This window comes from Pipistrellus kuhlii, unplaced genomic scaffold, assembly GCF_014108245.1.
Source record: "Pipistrellus kuhlii isolate mPipKuh1 unplaced genomic scaffold, mPipKuh1.p scaffold_m20_p_2, whole genome shotgun sequence".
Taxonomy (NCBI): Eukaryota; Metazoa; Chordata; class Mammalia; order Chiroptera; family Vespertilionidae; genus Pipistrellus; species Pipistrellus kuhlii.
In genome coordinates, this window is record NW_023425515.1 from 41121409 (window position 1) to 41140700 (window position 19292).

At 38.4% G+C, this 19292-nt stretch overlaps 1 protein-coding gene across 1 annotated transcript in view; it reads left to right on the plus strand.

The window, feature by feature from the left end:
- The window catches only part of TPRG1 (tumor protein p63 regulated 1), a 124198-nt gene that overhangs the window by 46559 nt on the left and 58347 nt on the right, over positions 1 to 19292 (plus strand). Inside the window, exon 4 of the mRNA XM_036446694.1 lies at positions 12152 to 12328. Within this exon, the coding sequence (XP_036302587.1) occupies positions 12152 to 12328 (177 nt within the window). The remainder of the gene's footprint in view (positions 1 to 12151; positions 12329 to 19292) is intronic.

The following is a 19292-nucleotide window of genomic DNA, read 5'->3' on the forward strand; positions in this document are numbered from 1 at the left end:
CAGGTCCTGAGTCTGACTCACCTTTGTCCAGGCCCATCTGTGCCTACATCCCAGTGCTTATACAGTGGTAGTTCTCATGGTCTTGACTTGAATTTAATTCTGATAGAGTCATATACTGTTTGAAGCCCTTCACTGACATGAGCAGGGTCCATCTGAATTCTACCTCCATTTCCCTGGACCTCTAAGCAGTGCAAAACCCAAAGAGACTTCCTCTGTCCTTGGGTGAAAGCACTCAGGCTGAGAAGTGCCTCAGATCTATCAAGATGTTAATGACCTGTGGCAGGACTCTGGCAGCAAGAAAAGCACCTTCGTTGCCAGAATCCATTTATACTGGGAGGGTGTTTTCAACAACCACTTAATTAAACACATTGCTTTTCTCTATAAATTCCCCATGGCAGCAGCTTCATCCAGATAGCTAATGGTCCCTGAGTGACCTGAGTTATAGGACAGTGAGGGCATTTAGTTACTGCAGTCATAAATGTACTTGGAAGTGTTTGTTTTCCCAAGACTGCTACCAATTAGGGAGGAGTTAGAAAGATCCAAGATGTGAAAAAAGTCTAATGCAGCTAAATGTCCAGTTTCATCAATTATTAGCTATATAACCTTGATTGTGTCAATATCTTATATCCTCTGGGCCTCTGTTTTGTCATTTATTAAATGGGAATATAAAGAGGGTTATTTATTTAATAATTAAATTTGGAATATATGTAAAATACTTACTGGTAAAACAGCATTTGCCACATTGTTACATGCCACATAAGAATTGGCTTTCATTATTATTATTTATTCACATTTACTTTTACTCATCATACATTCATTTAAATATTTGCCAAGCTCCTTGCATAAGCTAGACTCCACCCTCACTGATGAAAATACAAATGCAAATAAGATAAGATTTCTGTCTTCATGTCTTGAATTTTGTGGGAAGGAGGACATGTAAATGAAGTCACAACATAAGATGATAGATGCTGATAAATAGTCCTGCGAATGACTCTATGGGAACACAGAACTCACCAGGTTTGTACTGTTGAGTTAAGCAAAAGGTATAAACAAACTTACAGGTAGAAGAGAAATTTCTAAAAATATATGAGAAAGAACATTTCATACAGAGGGAAGAATATATTGTGCAGAATAATGGACACAGGCTCAGGGAACCCCAAGTAGTTCAGTGTGGCAAGATTATGGTGATCAAGAGTGAGAAATCTAGCCCTGCCCTATATAACTCAGTTGATTGTCTTTCCATGCACCAAAGTGTTTCTAGTTTCATTCTCTGCTAGGGAACATGCTTGGCTTGTAGGCTTGATCTGGTAGGGGGCGTGCAGGCGGCAGTTGATCCAGGTTTCTCTCTCACATCAATGATTCTCTCTCTCTCTTCTTCTTCTTTCTAAAATCAATTAAAACATTTTGTTTTTAAATGAGAGGCCTAGCAACAAGCTAGAAAGGTAGAAAGGAGCCAGAAAGATAAGAATTTCAAATTCCAGGCTAAATAATTTAGATCAATTTTTTTTTTTCTGGAATCACAAATTGGAGGTCTATAGGCCATTAGAATACTTTTAGATAAGGTGTGTCTTCCTGTTTTGCCTATATCTTGCCAGTTCTTATTGCCTTGTATAGGCCTCTCTTCACTCCCATGATGCAGTGCTGTATGGTGAGCTCACCTGCATGAAAGAGCCAATTATATACATCTCTTCCAACCACATGTCCAATGACCTCACACTGGTATATTGAATTCAGATACGGTAGGGAACTTTATGCCAAATAGATGAAATCAGGGCATTGTCATGTTATCATTATTTTAGAATGTGTTTACCACTTACATTATACCACTGTCATTATGTTATCTTTATGACTACTATAGGCATTTTTTTTCTTAAGTTATTGAAATAGGTTATTGTTATTTTTAGAAAATCAGTCAATTCTGGAAATAATTTGCAATAATTTAAATTTAATCTTGATTATCTAGGGATCTGCCAATGTATGTTTTATTAAAGAAAACAAATAAGACCCCCAATATTAATATTGAGGCTATCAACACATTTAGCCACTACAGCTAATATACAAACGAATATTATAAACTCTTATGAATAAATATGCCACCTGATTCACAAACAGTAATCTGTCTCAATTTCATGGACTTCTTATGTTGTTCCAAAGTAACCTGTTGTGGGGAAGATAGGGTAGGTCTAGAGGGAGTAATGGATGTGAAAAGGAGAGTGCCTCTGGCCTGTTTAGTAGAAAGAATTAAAAAGTCTAAGAATTGTTGCAGCTTCTGAAATGATATGCTATGTGAATTAATAAAAATGTAGACTCTCAAGCCAAGAAACTTACCAGACAAAGAGGTGGAATTATATACTAACAAAGTGATCAATCCACTATAAAGATGAGCCATTCTGAAAGTATCGGCCCCAAATAACAGAGCTATAAAATTGTAAAATAAAAACTGAACTGAAAGGAGAAATAGACAAGTCCATGAATATAGTTGGAAACTTCAACATCATTCTGTTGATATGACAAATAGGCAGAAAGTGAACAAGGATTTAAAAGAATTCAGCAGACACAGTTAACATTCACATTGAACTTCATCTTATATTAGCAGAATATATGTTCTTTTCAAGCACCCACAGAACATAAACCAAGATCCAACAAATCCCGAGCCACAAAAAATACCTCACCAAATTGGAACAAATGTGTTCTCTGACTATACTGGGAGCAGACAGGAAATTAATAACAGAAAGATAAAGGGAAAATCTCCAAACACTTAGAAGCAAAGTGGCGTATTCTTAAATAACCCAGGAGTCAAAGAAGGAATTAAAAAAAAAAAAGTACACTGAGCTAAATAAACCAAATAAAAGTGTAAAATATTATAATGTGGGTGATATAGCTAAAGCAGTACTAAGTGATAAGTTTATAGCCCTAAAGGAAAAGTGCTCAAATCAATCAAGGAAAAGAAATAAAACAACAATCTAAGCTCTTGCTTCAATAAACTAGAAAAAGAATATCAAAGAAACCCAAAGTGAGAAGAAAGAAAATAATAAAAATAAGAGTATAAATCAATTTAAAAAATACCAGAAATATTAGAAAACTAATGAAGCAAAAAGCTGGTTCTCTAAAAAGTTTAATAAAATTGACAAGCTTTTAACAAGGTTGCCAAAAAAGACAAGGGGACATACAAATTCCCAATATTAGAAATGAACAGGGGTGTCACCGCAGTCCCCACAAACAACAAAGAGATACTAAGTGAGTATAGCTAACAACTCTACACACATAAAATGGACAACTTAGATGTAATGGACCAATTTCTCAAAACACAAAACTACCACAACACACCTAACATGAAATAGATAATTTGAATAGCCCCATAACTATTCTGCAATTGAGCTTGTAATTAAAACCTATGCCCAGAAGAATTTTCCAGCCCAGATGGTTTCACTGGAAAATGCTGTGAGCATAAATGAAGTAATCCATATGAAGCACTTGGAGAAAAAAACAAACAAACAAAAAACTCATACAAACTAAGCATTAAGTATTAGCCATTAATTGTGACTTCTATAGCACTGTGTATAAATTTCTACTTATTATTTATCATGCTATACCATAATCTTCAATCCTATATAATAAAAGGCTAATATGCAAATTGTCCCTTAGACCTGGAGTTCAATTGGGAGTTCAACCATCAATGGGGCCAGCCGGCCAACCTTCCATTTCCCCTCCCCATGGCCTGCCTGGCCTGATTGGCCCCCATGGGGGTAGGCTGGCCAGACCCTACCTGTACACGAATTCATGTACTGGGCCTGTAGTTTACTTATATTCTCCTATAAGTTTCTTAAAGACAGAAACAATTATAGATAATTTCATAGAATGAGAACCTAAATCATATATTTAATAGGTACTCAGCAATTTGTGTTGATGACTTGAAGAGAATTCAGTACCTTACTAATAGATGGAAATTTGATAAAGTAGAATGCTCTAGGGTTTAATATGAAATTTACCTTGGATGAATTCCGGCTAAGTTATTTAGAATAATTTATGTCTGATATCAGTCAGCTGATGTTGTTATAACAAAATGCCATAGACTTAGTGGCTTAAGCAAGATATAGTTATTTCTCACAGTTTTTGAGACTGGAAAGTCCAAGATCAAGATGCCTATAGATTGAGTCTTAATGAGGGCTCTCTTCCTAGCTTGTCTCCTTATTGTGTCCTCACATTCTGAAGAGAGGAAGCTCTGATATCTATTTTTCTTCTTATAAGGGTACTAATTCTATCATTTAAACCTAATCACCTCTCAAAGGCCTCACCTCTTAGTACCATCAAATGGATAGCTTTTAAGAGGATATAGATGTCTAGGACCCCATCTTAACAATCCTGAATCAGAATCTTCCTGGGTGCTAACCTCCTTTTAAAGGGTAACTTTAAATACATATATATCTATATCTATATATCTATATCTATATCTATATATCTATATCTATATCTATATCTATATCTATATCTATATCTATCTCTATCTCTATCTCTATCTCTATCTCTATCTCTATCTCTATCTCTATATCATCTATATCATCTATATCATCTATATTATCTATATCATCTATATCATCTATATCTATATCTATATCTATATCTATATCTATATCTATATCTATATCTATATCTATCTATCTATATCTATATCTATCTGTATCTATATCTGTATCTCTCTCTATCTCTATCTCTATCTCTATCTCTATCTCTATCCTATATCTATCTATCTATCTATCTATCTATCTATCTATCTATCTATCTATCTAAAAGCCAAAGCAACTGAACCATCAAATAATGGGTAGACCGGTTGCTTTGATGCAATCGCACCAACAGGAGCACTACTCAGCGAGCTTACTGAACAGCAGTGGTGGCAGCAGCAGGAGCAGTGGGGCCGGATGAGTGGAGCCATGTGCAAGCTCCTCCAGGCCGCCTGCCACTTCACACACTACTACACCCCTCAGGGGATGTCAGACTGCCACTTTTAGCCTGATTTCCACAGGCCAAATCTGCACTTTCTGGAAGCTTGTGAGGATCGAGCCAAAACTGACAGTCTGAAATTCCCCAAGGGGTCCCGGTCCCGGATTGCAAGAGGGCTCAGGGCAGGCTGAAGGATCCCACTGGTGCATGAATCTGTGCACTGGATCTCTAGTGTGTGTGTGTGTGTGTGTGTGTGTGTGTGTGTGCATGTGTGTGTGCATATATATGCACACACACATGCACACACACACACACACACACACACACACACACATATATATTCCATGATAGCATTTCTTTTACCTGAAAAAATAATGTACATTATTTGGGAATAATTTTAAATTTGTAAATCTCCAAATTTACAGATATATAAATGGATGTTTCCAGGTTCACCCTATCTATGTTTTATGGGAACATTCTCTCTGTCCTATAGAAGTACACATTAAAGAAGTTTTGAAGAAATTAATAAAGAATTTTGAAACCTATTTTTAGCGTACATTCCAAAGAATCATTTGTACTTTATAATTTGTGTTTTTCCAACACTGACATGTTCACCAAACAGCAGGAAATCAAGTGTTGATGAGCACTTTCTTCAAGGGCATCAACTAGGTAGGTGCCTGGGGTTCTTTTGCTTCAGCTCTGTGAACAATGGGCTGGAAACCTGAAGACCTGAGTCTGTGGACTTGTGTTACCATTATCAAGTCTCATCTCACCTTTGGGTGCCACATTGGCTCTTACCTATGAGATTTCACTTCTTGTCTTAGAGAACTGAGTATCCCTTAAGTGCAGAATGTTCTTCTCAGTATCCTCAGTACCTAGCACAGAATCTGGCACATGGTTGGCTGCTTGGGAAACAGGGAGCAAAAATAAACCATAGGAAGTCAAGTCAGGGGACCTGGGAACAGGGAAGGTTTATGGACATCAGGTTTTTATTAGAATACTGTTTACTTGGAGGACCTCTATTTTAAATAAATCAGAGAGGCCTAGGGAAAGAGTAACCAAATTACTAAAAGAATTGCATGTGGATTATTTAGCCAACGGTTTTATAAGTCTTTGCTTAACACAGATGGGGGAAGGCAATTGCTTTGCTTTAATACCATGCATTTTTCATTAGTTAGTGTTTGAAGAGAAAACCCAAATTGGATTCTCTTCAGGACCTGGAACCCAATGGGTAGTCAGGGAGTATGTGTGGAATGAATGATTCAGTGTTTTTCTCCTGGGTTGCCGATTCCTAGCTAGCCAAGATACTGTCTTCCTCTATCATGAGTTAGGCTATGCTAAGAGGCTGGAGGGGCACAAAAAGGGAGGTTGGTTTGCCAATTTCGTAGTCCCTCCAGTCAATATCAGGGAAGATGTCTCTGTTGAGTGGTGTGTGTATGTTTGTGTGCACCCATGTGTATGTGTGTGCATGTGTGTATGTGTGCGGTAGAATAATTCTAGAAAAAAAATATTTTTTGGAAGAAAATAATTTCCAAACCACAAATTGATTTGGCAGAGCTTTAAAAGAGCAACTGAAAATATTGGTAGGTGTAAGGCTGGAACCTCTGGGAAGGCATCTGGGATGGTTAGAGAAACTGGGTGGAGGTTCTGGAAACTTGCTCACAAGTCCTTCCTGTCATTGTTAGTTCGCTGTTGCCCTCTGCTGGTGAAACTGGCGTCTTCCCAGGAAGCTACAAATTTCACAGAAATCCTAGGTTCCTTGCATATAAAGGAAACAGGGCCCTTCCTTGTCAAGAAGGGAAATGACACTAGTGCTGAGGAACACCTGTGGGAGAGGCGATGTAGCAAGCTCTGTGCCAGGAGAGACTGGCTCTCACAACAGAGGGACTGGATCTTATAGTTCTAGTTTTTTATTCCGTGTTCTGTTCACTTGCCAAGACTCTGCTCTCATTTTTATACTGAGCACAGTGAGAGGACCCAAATAAGACTGAGGCACCATATGAATATCAAATGTGAGTTGAATGATAGAACAAGCACAGAAATCACTATAATATATACAAGATTGTGATTAGAATCACAACTGTGACACTGATGAAAGCATGTGTATTTAAAGGAAAAGATAGGTTACATCTAGTTGGTGTGGGTATGGGAAGGAAGTGGGGTGAGATTCCATGAAAGAGCAATTATTTAAGCTGAGAACTTGAAAGTTAGGTAAAATTTATTATTTTAAAATATATTTTATCATAAAAGCAGTATATGTTTATTGTAAAAACTAAACTGGATCATAAAAGCATGAAAAGAAATAAATAATTTGAAATCTCATCACACGGAAATTTTGATCTATATTTTGTGGTTATTGTTGTTACAAAATTTAAAATATGCTGAAGGTAACATTTTGTATCCTGTTTCTCATTATTAGGGACTGAGCATTTCCCCAATGTTACTGATTTTTTAAATGTGCTGTTTTTGGGGGGAGTATTTTAGTGTGCAATCCTCAGGATATGATTCCCTATTGAGCCAAGGCTTATAGGTTGTGCAGCACAATGATTTTTCGTTCTTTTTTGGTTCATTTCAGAAATATTTTTAAACACCTACTACTTTGGATACACAATGCTAAGAAATTATTCTGTTTTTGTGGAGTTTACATTATAGAAGAGGGCATAGACATTACTTATATAATCATATAAATAACTATAAAACTGAATCTGGGATAAATACTATGAGAAAGAACTGTGAGGTGGCATGAAAGTGTACATTAGAAAGAAGAAAGGTAGTCACAGAGGTCTGGGAACACTTGCCTGATTAAGTGATTATTGAGCTCACCACTACAGGAGTTAGCTAGGTAAAGACCAGAAGTAAAATTATTGCTAGCAGAGGGAACATCTTGTTCCAAAGCCCTTTATCACGAGTGAGCATATGAAATAAAAGACTGAAACAAAATCAAGGAGAATGGAGTGAAGAGACTTGCCTCTAATGAGGTTGTAGAAGTAGGTGGGACCTGACCCTGCAAAGCCTCTTAGACAGGGATATAAATTTTCTTTTTTTCTGTAAGAATCCTGGGGATAAGTTGAAGTGTGTTTGCATAGCTTTTGAAGTGTTGAAGCCAGAATGGGAGGTAAAGATCAGATGTGGCTTTTCAAAAGGTCTGCCTCATTGCAGTATGCTGAAGATGTTGGAAGGGAACAAGAGCAGAGGCAGGTAAACCAGGTCTAGGAGATTGGTGGCTCAAGCCTAGAGAGAGGGTGATTGCAATAGTCCAGACAGGGGGTGAGGGAAAACTAGATCAGAATGGCAAAGGCAGAGGAGAGAAGTATGTGGTTTTGAGAGATTTTAAGAGTAAGATGTTTATGACTTGGCATGTGAGGTGAGGAAATGGGATCAATCCAGAATGACTCCTACATCTCCAGCTTGCATAACTGAATGGAGGAGGGTTCTTCCCCAAGACAGAAAACATTGGATAAGGACAAGGTTTGGGAAGGACAGTCATGAGTGTTGTCCTGAGGAGAAATTTTCCAGAGAGAACAATTCTAGGAGTGATACATATCATACCACCTCTTTTCAGAGGTAGATTTTCCTGCATTTTTACATCATAATGAAGGGTCATCTAATTGGAGGCAAATGATATTGGGGAGAAAGGCAACACTATTGCTAAATTTGGTATCTCATTACCTATTTAAGGTCCCTGCACTACTAGTTGCTAGGTGTAAAACATTGGGCAAGTCACTTTGGACATTAGTTTCATTGTGTTTAAAATGAGGGTTGTAACATCTAGTCCAAAGGGTTGTTGTGGAAATTAAATGAGGGCACTGATATTCAAGGACTTTGTAAATCCCCAGATGCTGTACAAACACAATATATTATTGTTATTTCTACTATATTTGTGCTGGATATTATCACCAGCAAAATTTCATTTATGTTAATATTAGGAATATAAAATCCAATGTTTCCCTCATGAGTTCTTTGGAAAAAAACTGGTGTGTTGAAGTATAAATAAATAAGTACACCACCTAGGAGCAAGAGATGGTGGCCCCAAACTATTTATAAGTCTGCATGTTTACTTGAATTTAGATTTTCCCAACATGTAAGTTATGCAGAGTCTGTGTCAAAGCAGAACACTCTGTGTTCCTAAAAAGAATTCTCTTTTCCCCCTAAATCCTTTACTTTTTAAAATAAATCTCATTATGGAGTGCTGACATTTTCAATAAAACCATTCAACCAAAAGCTGTGGTTTTTCAGACTAAAAACAAGTCTAGTTTATTAGGTAGCAGCTCATAACTTACTGCTAAATAGATGCAATTTATTTACAGAACTTTATGTAGATATTTGATAAGACATTTCAGAGTCCCCTTTTCCTTTTGACTAAGATGAGAGTGTTAAAAAGATCATTAAGAATTCTCTCCTTCACTCAGTGAGTAGGGGTTGAATATTGTAGTGTTGTTGGAATAGGTGGAAACATTTGAACCAAGATTTAAATCAGATCTCTCAGACTGTACCACTAAGTGTTCTAGATAAGTGACTTTAGATAATGACTTTTTTCAACGGCCATAGGGAAGTGTAGAGGTAATACTTTATCTATCTATCTATCTATCTATCTATCTATCTATCTATCTATATTGATATATCTATCCTATATAATAAAAGAGTAATATATAAATTGACCATCAGTCCAACACACAAGATGGTCGCCCCCATGTGGTAAAGATGGCTGCCCCTATGTAGACACAAGATGGCAGCCACAAGATGGCCCACATGGGAGGGCAATTGGAGGGGACCAGGCCTGCAGGGGAGGGCAGTTGGGGGAGACCAGGTCTGTAGGGAAGGGCAATTAGGGGAAATCGGGTCGGCAGGGGAGCAGTTAGGTGTTAATCAGGCTGGCAGAGGAGTGGTTAGGGAGTAATCAGGCTGGCAGGAAGAAGCAGTTAGGGACAATTAGGCAGGCAGGCAGGCAGGCAAGTTGTTGGCAGCCAGCAGTCTTGGATTGTGAGAGGGATGTCTGGCTGCTTGTTTAGGCTTGATCCCATCAGGATTGGGCCTAAATGGGCAGTCAAACATCCCTTAAGGGGTTCCAGATTGGAGAGGGTGAAGGCTGAGCTGAGGAACATACCACCCCCTACCCCTCCATGCATGAATTTCATGCACTGGGCCTCTGGGAGATTATATATATATTGAGAAAATGCAATCATTTAACTGGGACACCATAACATAACGGGTTGACAGGACTGGAGGAGGTTGTGTGTGCAGTGTCAGAGGCGAGGTGGCAGGGGCCTCCATGGGTCTGTGCTGGGGGAGGGCCTGATCAGCAGCAGCTGTGTCTGCTTCAAGGGCCAGAGAGGGAGGCAGAGCCAGACCAGGAGCAGCCACCACTGCGGAATCCAGGGAGCAAGGCAGGGCCAGGCTGGTGACTCGAGGGTGGGCAGTGCTGCTTGATTTTGAATCGTACACTGGTCTCCTAGTACATACATAACAGCCAACATATGATATGACCTCCATCAATGATCTTATCCTTCTTACCTTCCTTCTTCTGCTTATTATTTTTTTTTCTTTATCCTTCTCCCTTTTTCTCTCCTTCATATCACCTCCTATTACTCTCCCCATTTACGTATCTCCTCAATATTTTCCTGCTCATTTTTCTTTAGGATATACCAAGGAATGACATGTATTTTGGTTACCCAAAATTATTTAGTGACTTAGTTCCCTGCCAGTGATAACAATTAATTTATAGGACACTAATTGAGAATCAAGTGCCTTAATTATCTCCCCAAACTAATGAAATTAATACTAGTCATGTCTCCATTTGCCCTCACGGAAAGTACACACACATACACATGTGCACACACATAAATAATTATTCAGTCCTTCTCACAGCCATTGCTCTACTGCCTGTACTATGTTGTCCATTCTGATTTGTCAGTGTTCATGTGGTACCGTTACTAAGAATTTTACATAGAATTTCTTCTGACAAATGGTGATAAGTACCATTAAGGAAAAAAGATCAGGACACTTTAAGAGAGTGTAATAGGGGGCCAAGTTTATATAGGAGTTTGTGAAATCATTTTTGGATGAGGCATTGTGAACCATGACTTGGACAAAGAGTTTTCTCATCCTACTGTGAAATGATGGTGAGCAGGTGCCAGACCATTCAGGGATCTGCAGTCCAATGAGATAACTTGGATTTGATCCTAGGATAGAAAAGAGGCTATTTAATAAGGTGAATAGAGAGTGATATTTTTTCCATTTTATATTTTAAGGATAGCACTGTGGTTACTGTGGATAGGAGTAGGGTGCCCATACTATCTTTACATTAGATTGATTCTGTGTAGTGGGGATTTAAATATAAATCAATCACAAATTACTTTTTTAATATATTAAGGAAGACAAGACATGTGCTAAAATAATTCTAATAAAAGTCATAAATTTCTATATACTAAAGGCTATAGTAAACAGACAGCAAAGGGGCTGTGTGTGAGAGAAATTTTTGACCTTCTTTGATTACATCTTGTTCTCCTTTGGACAGATTTTTAACACTCAGAATTTTCCATGCATGCCCTGAAAGGCTTTTAAGTCTGAAGCAAATCAACTCAATATATAGTTATTTAGTGTCTAGTTTGTCCTTGGCTCATAAGTATTCCACTTCACTCATTTCACTCTGTTTCTACTACAAGATATGATAGGATAGATGAGCTTAAAATAGTGTTGAGGATCAGTGGACCTATGTTCAAGTTCTCATTTTATCTTTAATCAGCAATATGATCTTTGGAGATTAGCATAAAGTAGTGCCTGGTGAAAAATACTTGTAGTGAAGATTGATTGTGTTAGAACAAAGAGATGTGTTTGGTGTCCTTGAAGGAAGATGTGCTTTAATGAAGGTTTCCTTCAGAACTCGAAAGATAAGGAGGAGCATGAATCAGTTGACAGTCAACATGATGCAAACTTATTATTCTCCTACTGGATCCCATCATTGGTAACCATCTCTAAGCTTCCTGGCAATAAAGAAATTTCCCTGAGGTCTTCCACCCTTCCTCCTACCTTGACCATGGAGCCAGACTTAGGGAAAGAGGAGATGGTATTCTTTTTTTTTTTTTTTTTTTTTTTTTTTACTGAGTGATCAAATCTTACCATCTTCTGTGTTATTAAAGATGTTTCAGTTAATGCCAGTGTATTTAACTTGGAACATTTATGCAATCAACTATACTCTCTGTGATCACCCTTACAGGATAGATCACTGGAACAATGAGAAGGAGAGGATTTTGGTGATCACAAATAAGACTCTCATGATTTGCAAGTATGACTTCATCATGCTCAGCTGTGTGCAGTTGCAGCGAATTCCCTTGAGTGCTGTCTACCGCATCTGCTTGGGCAAGTTTGTCTTCCCTGGGGTGTCCCTGGACAAGTGAGTATGATGTCTTAAAACTTGGGAAAGTGGTGCAGTAGGGGTGGGACATTTAAGGAAAACAATTACAAAGTTCAATTCAGCTCTGTAAGCTGGAAGAATCAAGGGAAGAATGGTGAAGCTCTAGAGTTGAATTCATTAAACAATCATTGAATTCTTAATCTGTGTCAGTCAGGGTTACATTTTTGAGTAAATTTTTACTTATTTTTGAAAAAACTGACACATAAATATTTAAATATGAGGTGAAAAGAACTGTGGGAGCATGGTAGGAGGAGAGCTTCTCAACCAATTTGTTTGGCAGAGAATCAGCATGTACTCTCTAAGAGGAACTGCCTGGGACACTAGTAACCCTCCATCTTACTCAGACTCAGTTTCTACTGGTTTTTACAGCCAGAGCTATAGGAACTTCTCTTCCCAGCACTGAAAACCTAGGCTTGGCGGCCTAGTGTGGGTTGGGACCCCTTACTCCTCAGGAGTGACCTCTGCAGCCAGAGATATCCCTCTTGATTTTTATCCACCACACATCAGTGTGGGTCCAGTCTATTCTTACCTTTCTCCTCCTACCAGTCTCTATGAGGCTTCTTCTTTAAATCCCTAGTTGTAGGACTTCCATTCAGCCAGATTTCAGGCAGTTCTGAATGATGATTTTTCTGTAGTTTAGTTGCAATTTTGATATGATTGTGGGAAGATGCAAGTTTTGTGTCTAAATCATACAGCCATCTTGACTGGAAGTCTTAACATAGCATTCTTATTCCTATCTTTTCTAATATTATCTACTGACTCCCTAATAGAAACCCATTTACATTGATGACAACTCACTTCTTTCATCTTCTTGAAAAAAAAGATGAAAACTTCTACATCGCTCATTTTTTAAAAGTTGTTTATAATTATCATTGTAGTTACTTCAATGGTTACTTATTTTAATAATATGCTTCCTCTGGTGTTTTTCTTAAATAGTGTATATTAAGCCTCCTCTCTAAAAAGTAAGAAATGTGCCTCTTCACACTATTCCCACATTCTCAAATCCTTCACTTCCCTTTCTTCATTAGTTTTGCCAGGCAAATTTCATTTTTATGGTATATTTTATTTTATTTTCCATGAGGCACCCAATTATTACCACAGAGAGTTGATGTAATTCCAGCCCTCCTAATTAACTTGTGCAGCTTTATCCAGATTTGCATTCTGGGGTTAGAATGAGAAAGCCTGTGCCAGCAGCTGGCATGCTGTTAAATGTTAAAGGCTGTCTCTGGGCCCCTGGAGGTAGGAACATAGTGTGGTGAAGGAGTGTTTTTTTTTTGTTGTTGTTGTTTGTTTTTTTATGTTATGCTCAGTCTTTTAGCAAACTTCCATAGTAGAGTTTTGGACTAGGAGTCCTAGATTTCAGTCACAATTTTACAACTGTTAACTTTGCTTCCTCATCTATCAAAGAGTCATTCATATTAGTTGCCATTCTGCTTCATTAACAGTCTTATAGTAAGGCTCTAATGAGATAGCTTGAAAGCACTTCGTAATATGCCTCAAAGATATCAGGTGTTAACAAGTTCTGATTTTCTCCCAGATAAAAGCTTTTGTTAACATGAAACTAAGTAGATTAATTTGATTGTTATCTTTATTTCCAAGTCTTTTGGCCATTCTTGGTTGCATATTAAGTCACTGTTATAAGGTCAAAGGTCAGAAAAAGGAGGAAGAGGCAAGGGAAAAATCAGCTGCTAAATAATCTTAAAGTGACTTCAGAGGAAAGCCTGGATGCAGTCTGAGCAGATCCCCTTGTTATGAGAAAATGCAATAATTTAACATTAGCACCCACTAGCTGTAGGTGGTGATATTGGCAGTGTTTGCCAGGAGCTTTTTACCTCCCCTGTGCCATTGATCTTCAACTTGCAAGAATTAGTAGGGCTGATAAACTACATGTTAGAGATGAGACAAGTGAGACCAAAAGGGGTTCAGGGATTCAGAACAATTAGCTAATTAGTATTGAAGCTGGGTTTTAAAGTCAGTTTTTCCAATTCTTTGTTCAGTATTCTTTCTTTTAAATAAATAACATGTTATCTTGGTCTATCCTCTCCCCTTATCTTCCCTTCTTCTCTCTTCTTTTCCCTTCCCTCTTTTGCTCTATGATCCTGCCTGTTTTGTCATCCTCTTCCCTCTTCTCTGTCTCTCTGTGTGAAGATAACTTCTATTGATGTAGCTTCTGCTTCTCTTAAGAAGTCACGAAGAGGACTATTGGAACTTAGCAGAACATGTGCCAGCATATCCCACGTACTGGTGCTTACAAAACAGAGTTGTTTTATTTTATTCACTGTTTGCCTTTGGCTCAGTGTAAAGGGAGAGAGACAATGAAGAGGACAACTAAAGGCTGTGGATCATTTATTTGTGGGATGAAGGCAAATTCTTCGAGGATTAGAACATTCCCTAGAGACAAAACCAGGAAATGGTAAAATGCCTGTTTTATCCACCAGTGTAACTAGTTGTTGGTACCTATCTTTTGTTATCTTTCCTTATCTGAGATGCAAACCCTAAATCTTAGTTCTATTATAATTAAACATAATATCTTATTTTAATTAAAAATTAATTTCATAATCCAAACTGTGGGTCAAAGAGAAGAAGATGAGGCTTCTATGAGACTTAAGCATAAGGGTAGAGCTATGAATAGTTGTAACCACATAAATTTCTTGCTGTTTAAATTTGGACAAGCCACTTGAGCTTTCACTATTCTATCTATAAAATGTCAATACTAGAACATCTCTGCCAGGGCTATCATTCAGTTCATTGTAGATTTAAATGATGAATGTGAAAGTGTTTTGTAAATTGCAAAGTGTAAAAATAAAATAAGTTTAAGTTTTCACTTAAGGAGTTCTAAAATTTTCTATTTACTTGTCAAATCACCCCTGTTTCCTATTTTTTAATATGCCCACACTAGATAATGATGAGAAAACTGTGACTCTGAGTCTTCAGGTGATTTGTCAGTAATCATGTAAATAGGTGGTGGTGGGGTCTGAAACAGGAGATTATCTTATCTGATTTCAAATCTTCCCTTTGTCATGCACCTAATTCTCAAATCTTCAAATGCATTGTGGTTTTTCAGAATAAATGGGCCCCCTCTCTTTAGCTCTGTTCCCATCTGAACTCTGAGATGAGAAGGTCAAGTTTTGTTAGAGAGCAGTTTGAAGGCCGCCTGGGAGCCAGTCCTACATTTGCTTCTAGTGACCTAGGATAGTCAACAGTTCTGGCCTCAGTGCCCTCTGTAAACTGGAGAGGGTAATGGTATCTGTCTCAGTTTGTGTGGAGAATTAAAGTAGATAATACATATAATATGCTTAGAAAAGTGTCTGGTATGCAGTATTTAGAGGAGGCAAGATTTGATAGAAAGATACCAGTTTACTGGTGTAAGCATCAGGGACCTAGAGCCTCATCCACTTTCTTAATATAATTCTCCTCTCCTTGCTGAATCTCTCAACTTCCTCATTTTAAAAATCTCTAAGGGTTTGTTTGTTTTTGTTTGTTTGTTTGTTTTGGTCTTCAAATTCTGTGCTTTTGTGCTACTCCTCTATTGATATAGCAATTTTCCAGAAGTCATTCATCTTAGAGGACTAAATGATTTACCTAATCAATAACTCCTATAAAAAATGTTTCTAAAGAGGTTTTCTACTGGAAAATATTGCTATTTGAACATTGTTTTACTAACAAAAGCTGAGAGACAAAGTCAGGATGAGAAATGTCTTCCTGTAAGAGTAGGCATCACACACTTATCTTTCCATTTTAAATTTACCATTAAAGTTTGTGTTCTGTAAATTTAAGGGACAGGCAATGCTGCAAAAATGAGGCCTCAGAAACTGCTTGTAGAGATGCAGCAGTTAGGAGCCGCCCCCTGTTGACACCTGGAGGTGAGAAGGAGGGCATTCCAGACATTACCCCATAGTCTCAGTCTTGCTCCCTGGGGTCCAAAGGCCAGGAAGCTGCTTTGTGCCCCCAGAGTTCTAATTTGGCCTCTGATCCTCAGACAAGAGCTTCAAAGGGCCTCTGCTTTGCTCTGGTGAAATGGGCTTGTGGCCCAGGCTGGTTCTGCTGGCTTCGCGTCTGTCAGTGCGTTCTAATCACTGTTATAAGAGTGGTTCTGCAGAACACCTTGTAAAATATTTTCTATCGCTCCAGCAACATCTCCTGTCTAGACAATCTAATTATGAGTGCAGAGCAAACAGCTGAAATGTATGCCGCCCCCAAGGGTTGCCTAATTCCATGAGTGGGGATGGGCAGACAGGGGGGCGGGGGTGGGGTGGATGGCATGGTTTCCTTTTTGTTGACTTGATCAGAAAATTGAGCCCTATAAAAGAATTCAGCTAACTTTTAATTAAAAAGAAATGATCTGGTGGAAGCTGGCATTTTATTGTTTTCAAACTCAGTGGAGGATTAAAGGTACTGATTTATTTGCCTCCAATCACATCTTTTTCTTGGCTTCAAAAGTGGTTTGTGGTCTTTGCTTAAAAAAGAAAAGCCACTGATTATTAATCCACCCTCCCAGCACCATTCTGAAAATGAAAACTTGCTCCCTAAAGGTATGTTCTTTCCAAGTAGTGATCTGATTAATTCACGACAAGGTAAGGAGATGATTCTATCCCTGAGATGTTCACGAGCTCAAGGGATCACACACATACACACACACACACACACACACACACACACACACACATACACACACACTTAAGCTTTGACTGGGATTTGGTTAGTGCTTAGTGGAAAGCCAACAGTGTCATAGGCACAGGAGAGAGAGAAAGGATTTCTATTAGGAGGTGTTGGGAGATATAATGGAGGAGGGGTGGTCTGAGCAGGTTTTTAAAGAATGAGCAGAATTTGGGCAGAGAGATAGGAAGGAGCAGTGAAGTCCATATATAAGTAGACAAATGCCCAGCCAGTATGATCATGCCAGGTCTCCAAGGGGCCAGGTCCTAGTTGCTGGGAAAGTATGATGGATGTTTTGGAATGGGTTTGAACAATAATAATACAGGGATTTGGGGTTTTAGTTATATACTAGGGTATGAGATATTGAAGGTTTGGGAGGAGTTGCCTAAAAAGGATTAGCATTTTGCTTCAGGAAGATAAGGGTAGCAACACTATAAGAAATGGGTTGGAGAAAACAGAAACTGTAGGAAGGAGCTGACCATGGGATAGATTCTCTAATAGTAGAGTTGGAAAATAATAAGGACCTGAATGGGGTCAATGAGTGAAATAAGGAAGGCATGGGTATGAGAAGACTTGGCTGAAGTAGATTTTCTGGCATGTGATGACTAGATTGGGTTTTCTAATATGGGAGAGGGGGGGATGGATAGGGAGCCTCCAAGTGGAAGCTAAACTTTGTTTTATTGTGTAGTGTGCTTGATAGGCTATGGGAAAAGATGATGGTTGGTACTCATACAAACAACATTTATTCAGCACGTGAGTCACCAGTGCTGTGCTTAATACTGTGATACAATTGTGCTAAAGAGAGTTTATTCAATCATGGGACTCTCAGTCAGGATGGCAATGAGGGTAATCAAATAATCATACTAATAAGTATAGAATTATAATAATGGTAGTGTTTTGAAGAAGAGATATAGGAGGTATGTGAATTATCTATTGCCATGTAACAAGGTATTTATTGTTTCTGTTTTGGAGTCAGGAATATGGATTGGTATGACTTAGCTGCATCCTTTGGTTCAGGATCTCTCCAAAACTTAAATGAAGGTGTCACTGGAGCTGTAGCATCTCAAAGCTCAACCAAGGGAGGATACCTTTTAAGCTCACTGGTGTAGTTTGAGCAGGCTCAGGTCCTCACTGGAGCTTGGCCAAACATATCCATTCCCACCATGTGAACCCTTCCCTAAGGCTACTGACAACATGGCTACTGGCTTCTCTAAGAGAAATCAAGAGATAGCAAGAGAAGTTGAGAAAGGTAGAAGCCACAGTCTTCAGGTAAACTAATTATGGAAGTGACAGATCATCACCTTTGCCACCTCTTTTTACTAGATGTGGCTCACACTAAGGTAGGCTGTCACAAAAGGGCATGACTGTAAGAAAGTAGACATTATTAGAGATCATCTGAGAGGTAGCATACCACACCAAAGATATTAGAATATTTATTACAGGATTTAGACCCAAATTGGAGGGTAAAGATCAAGGCCATTTTCTGTGAAGAAGGGAATCTGGAGCTGAAATTGAGTAAGCGCTGACAAGGTGAAGGAGGTTATGGAGAGAATATTTTGGGTTGAGGAGGGATATACACAAAGGAAGGAACTGGTCCCTCTGAGGAACTATAAACAAACTGACACAGCCTGAGCCACTGACATGGAGATTAATTCTGTATTTAGATGTGGATAAGTTATGGCATTTTGGAGAAGTTGGAGTTACCTGTCACTGCACTGGCGTTCACTAGAGAATGAAGGAGTTCACAGTTAAAATTAGTTTGAAAGCTTTTACTCTAAACTATAAGAATGTCTCTGGAATTGCTGGGAAATGAGTCTGATTCAGTATATAAAGCAAATAAAATTGCCCACTTATCTCTTAGGATAATTACTTATTGTGTAATGAGATAATGTTCATAAATCACCCTTTGCTTATTGGGGAAAGGTATTATATAAACACAAGGCTTTATCAGTGATGATGGAAATAGCTCTAGGGGATTAAAATAAGATGTGCATCTTGATGCTAAAGCATTTTACTCCAATCTAAGAGACCTGCTAAGTTCACCCGAGTTCTTGAGAAATATTTTAGGTTAAGAAATGGAGGCAGCAGGGTTCTGGGAGGTGATTGGAATGGGTGTGGGCATGGAGAGGCAGGGTGGGATTGGAAAACTCTTTTTTTAGTTCATTCACTCTAATAAAGAAGAGCACTGGACCTTGGTAATCCTAATTAAGTGAAAATGAAACATGAAGACACTATTTCTGAGCTAGTGGGAAAATCTGAATTCTACCCTTTATCTGGGCTTCTGTTT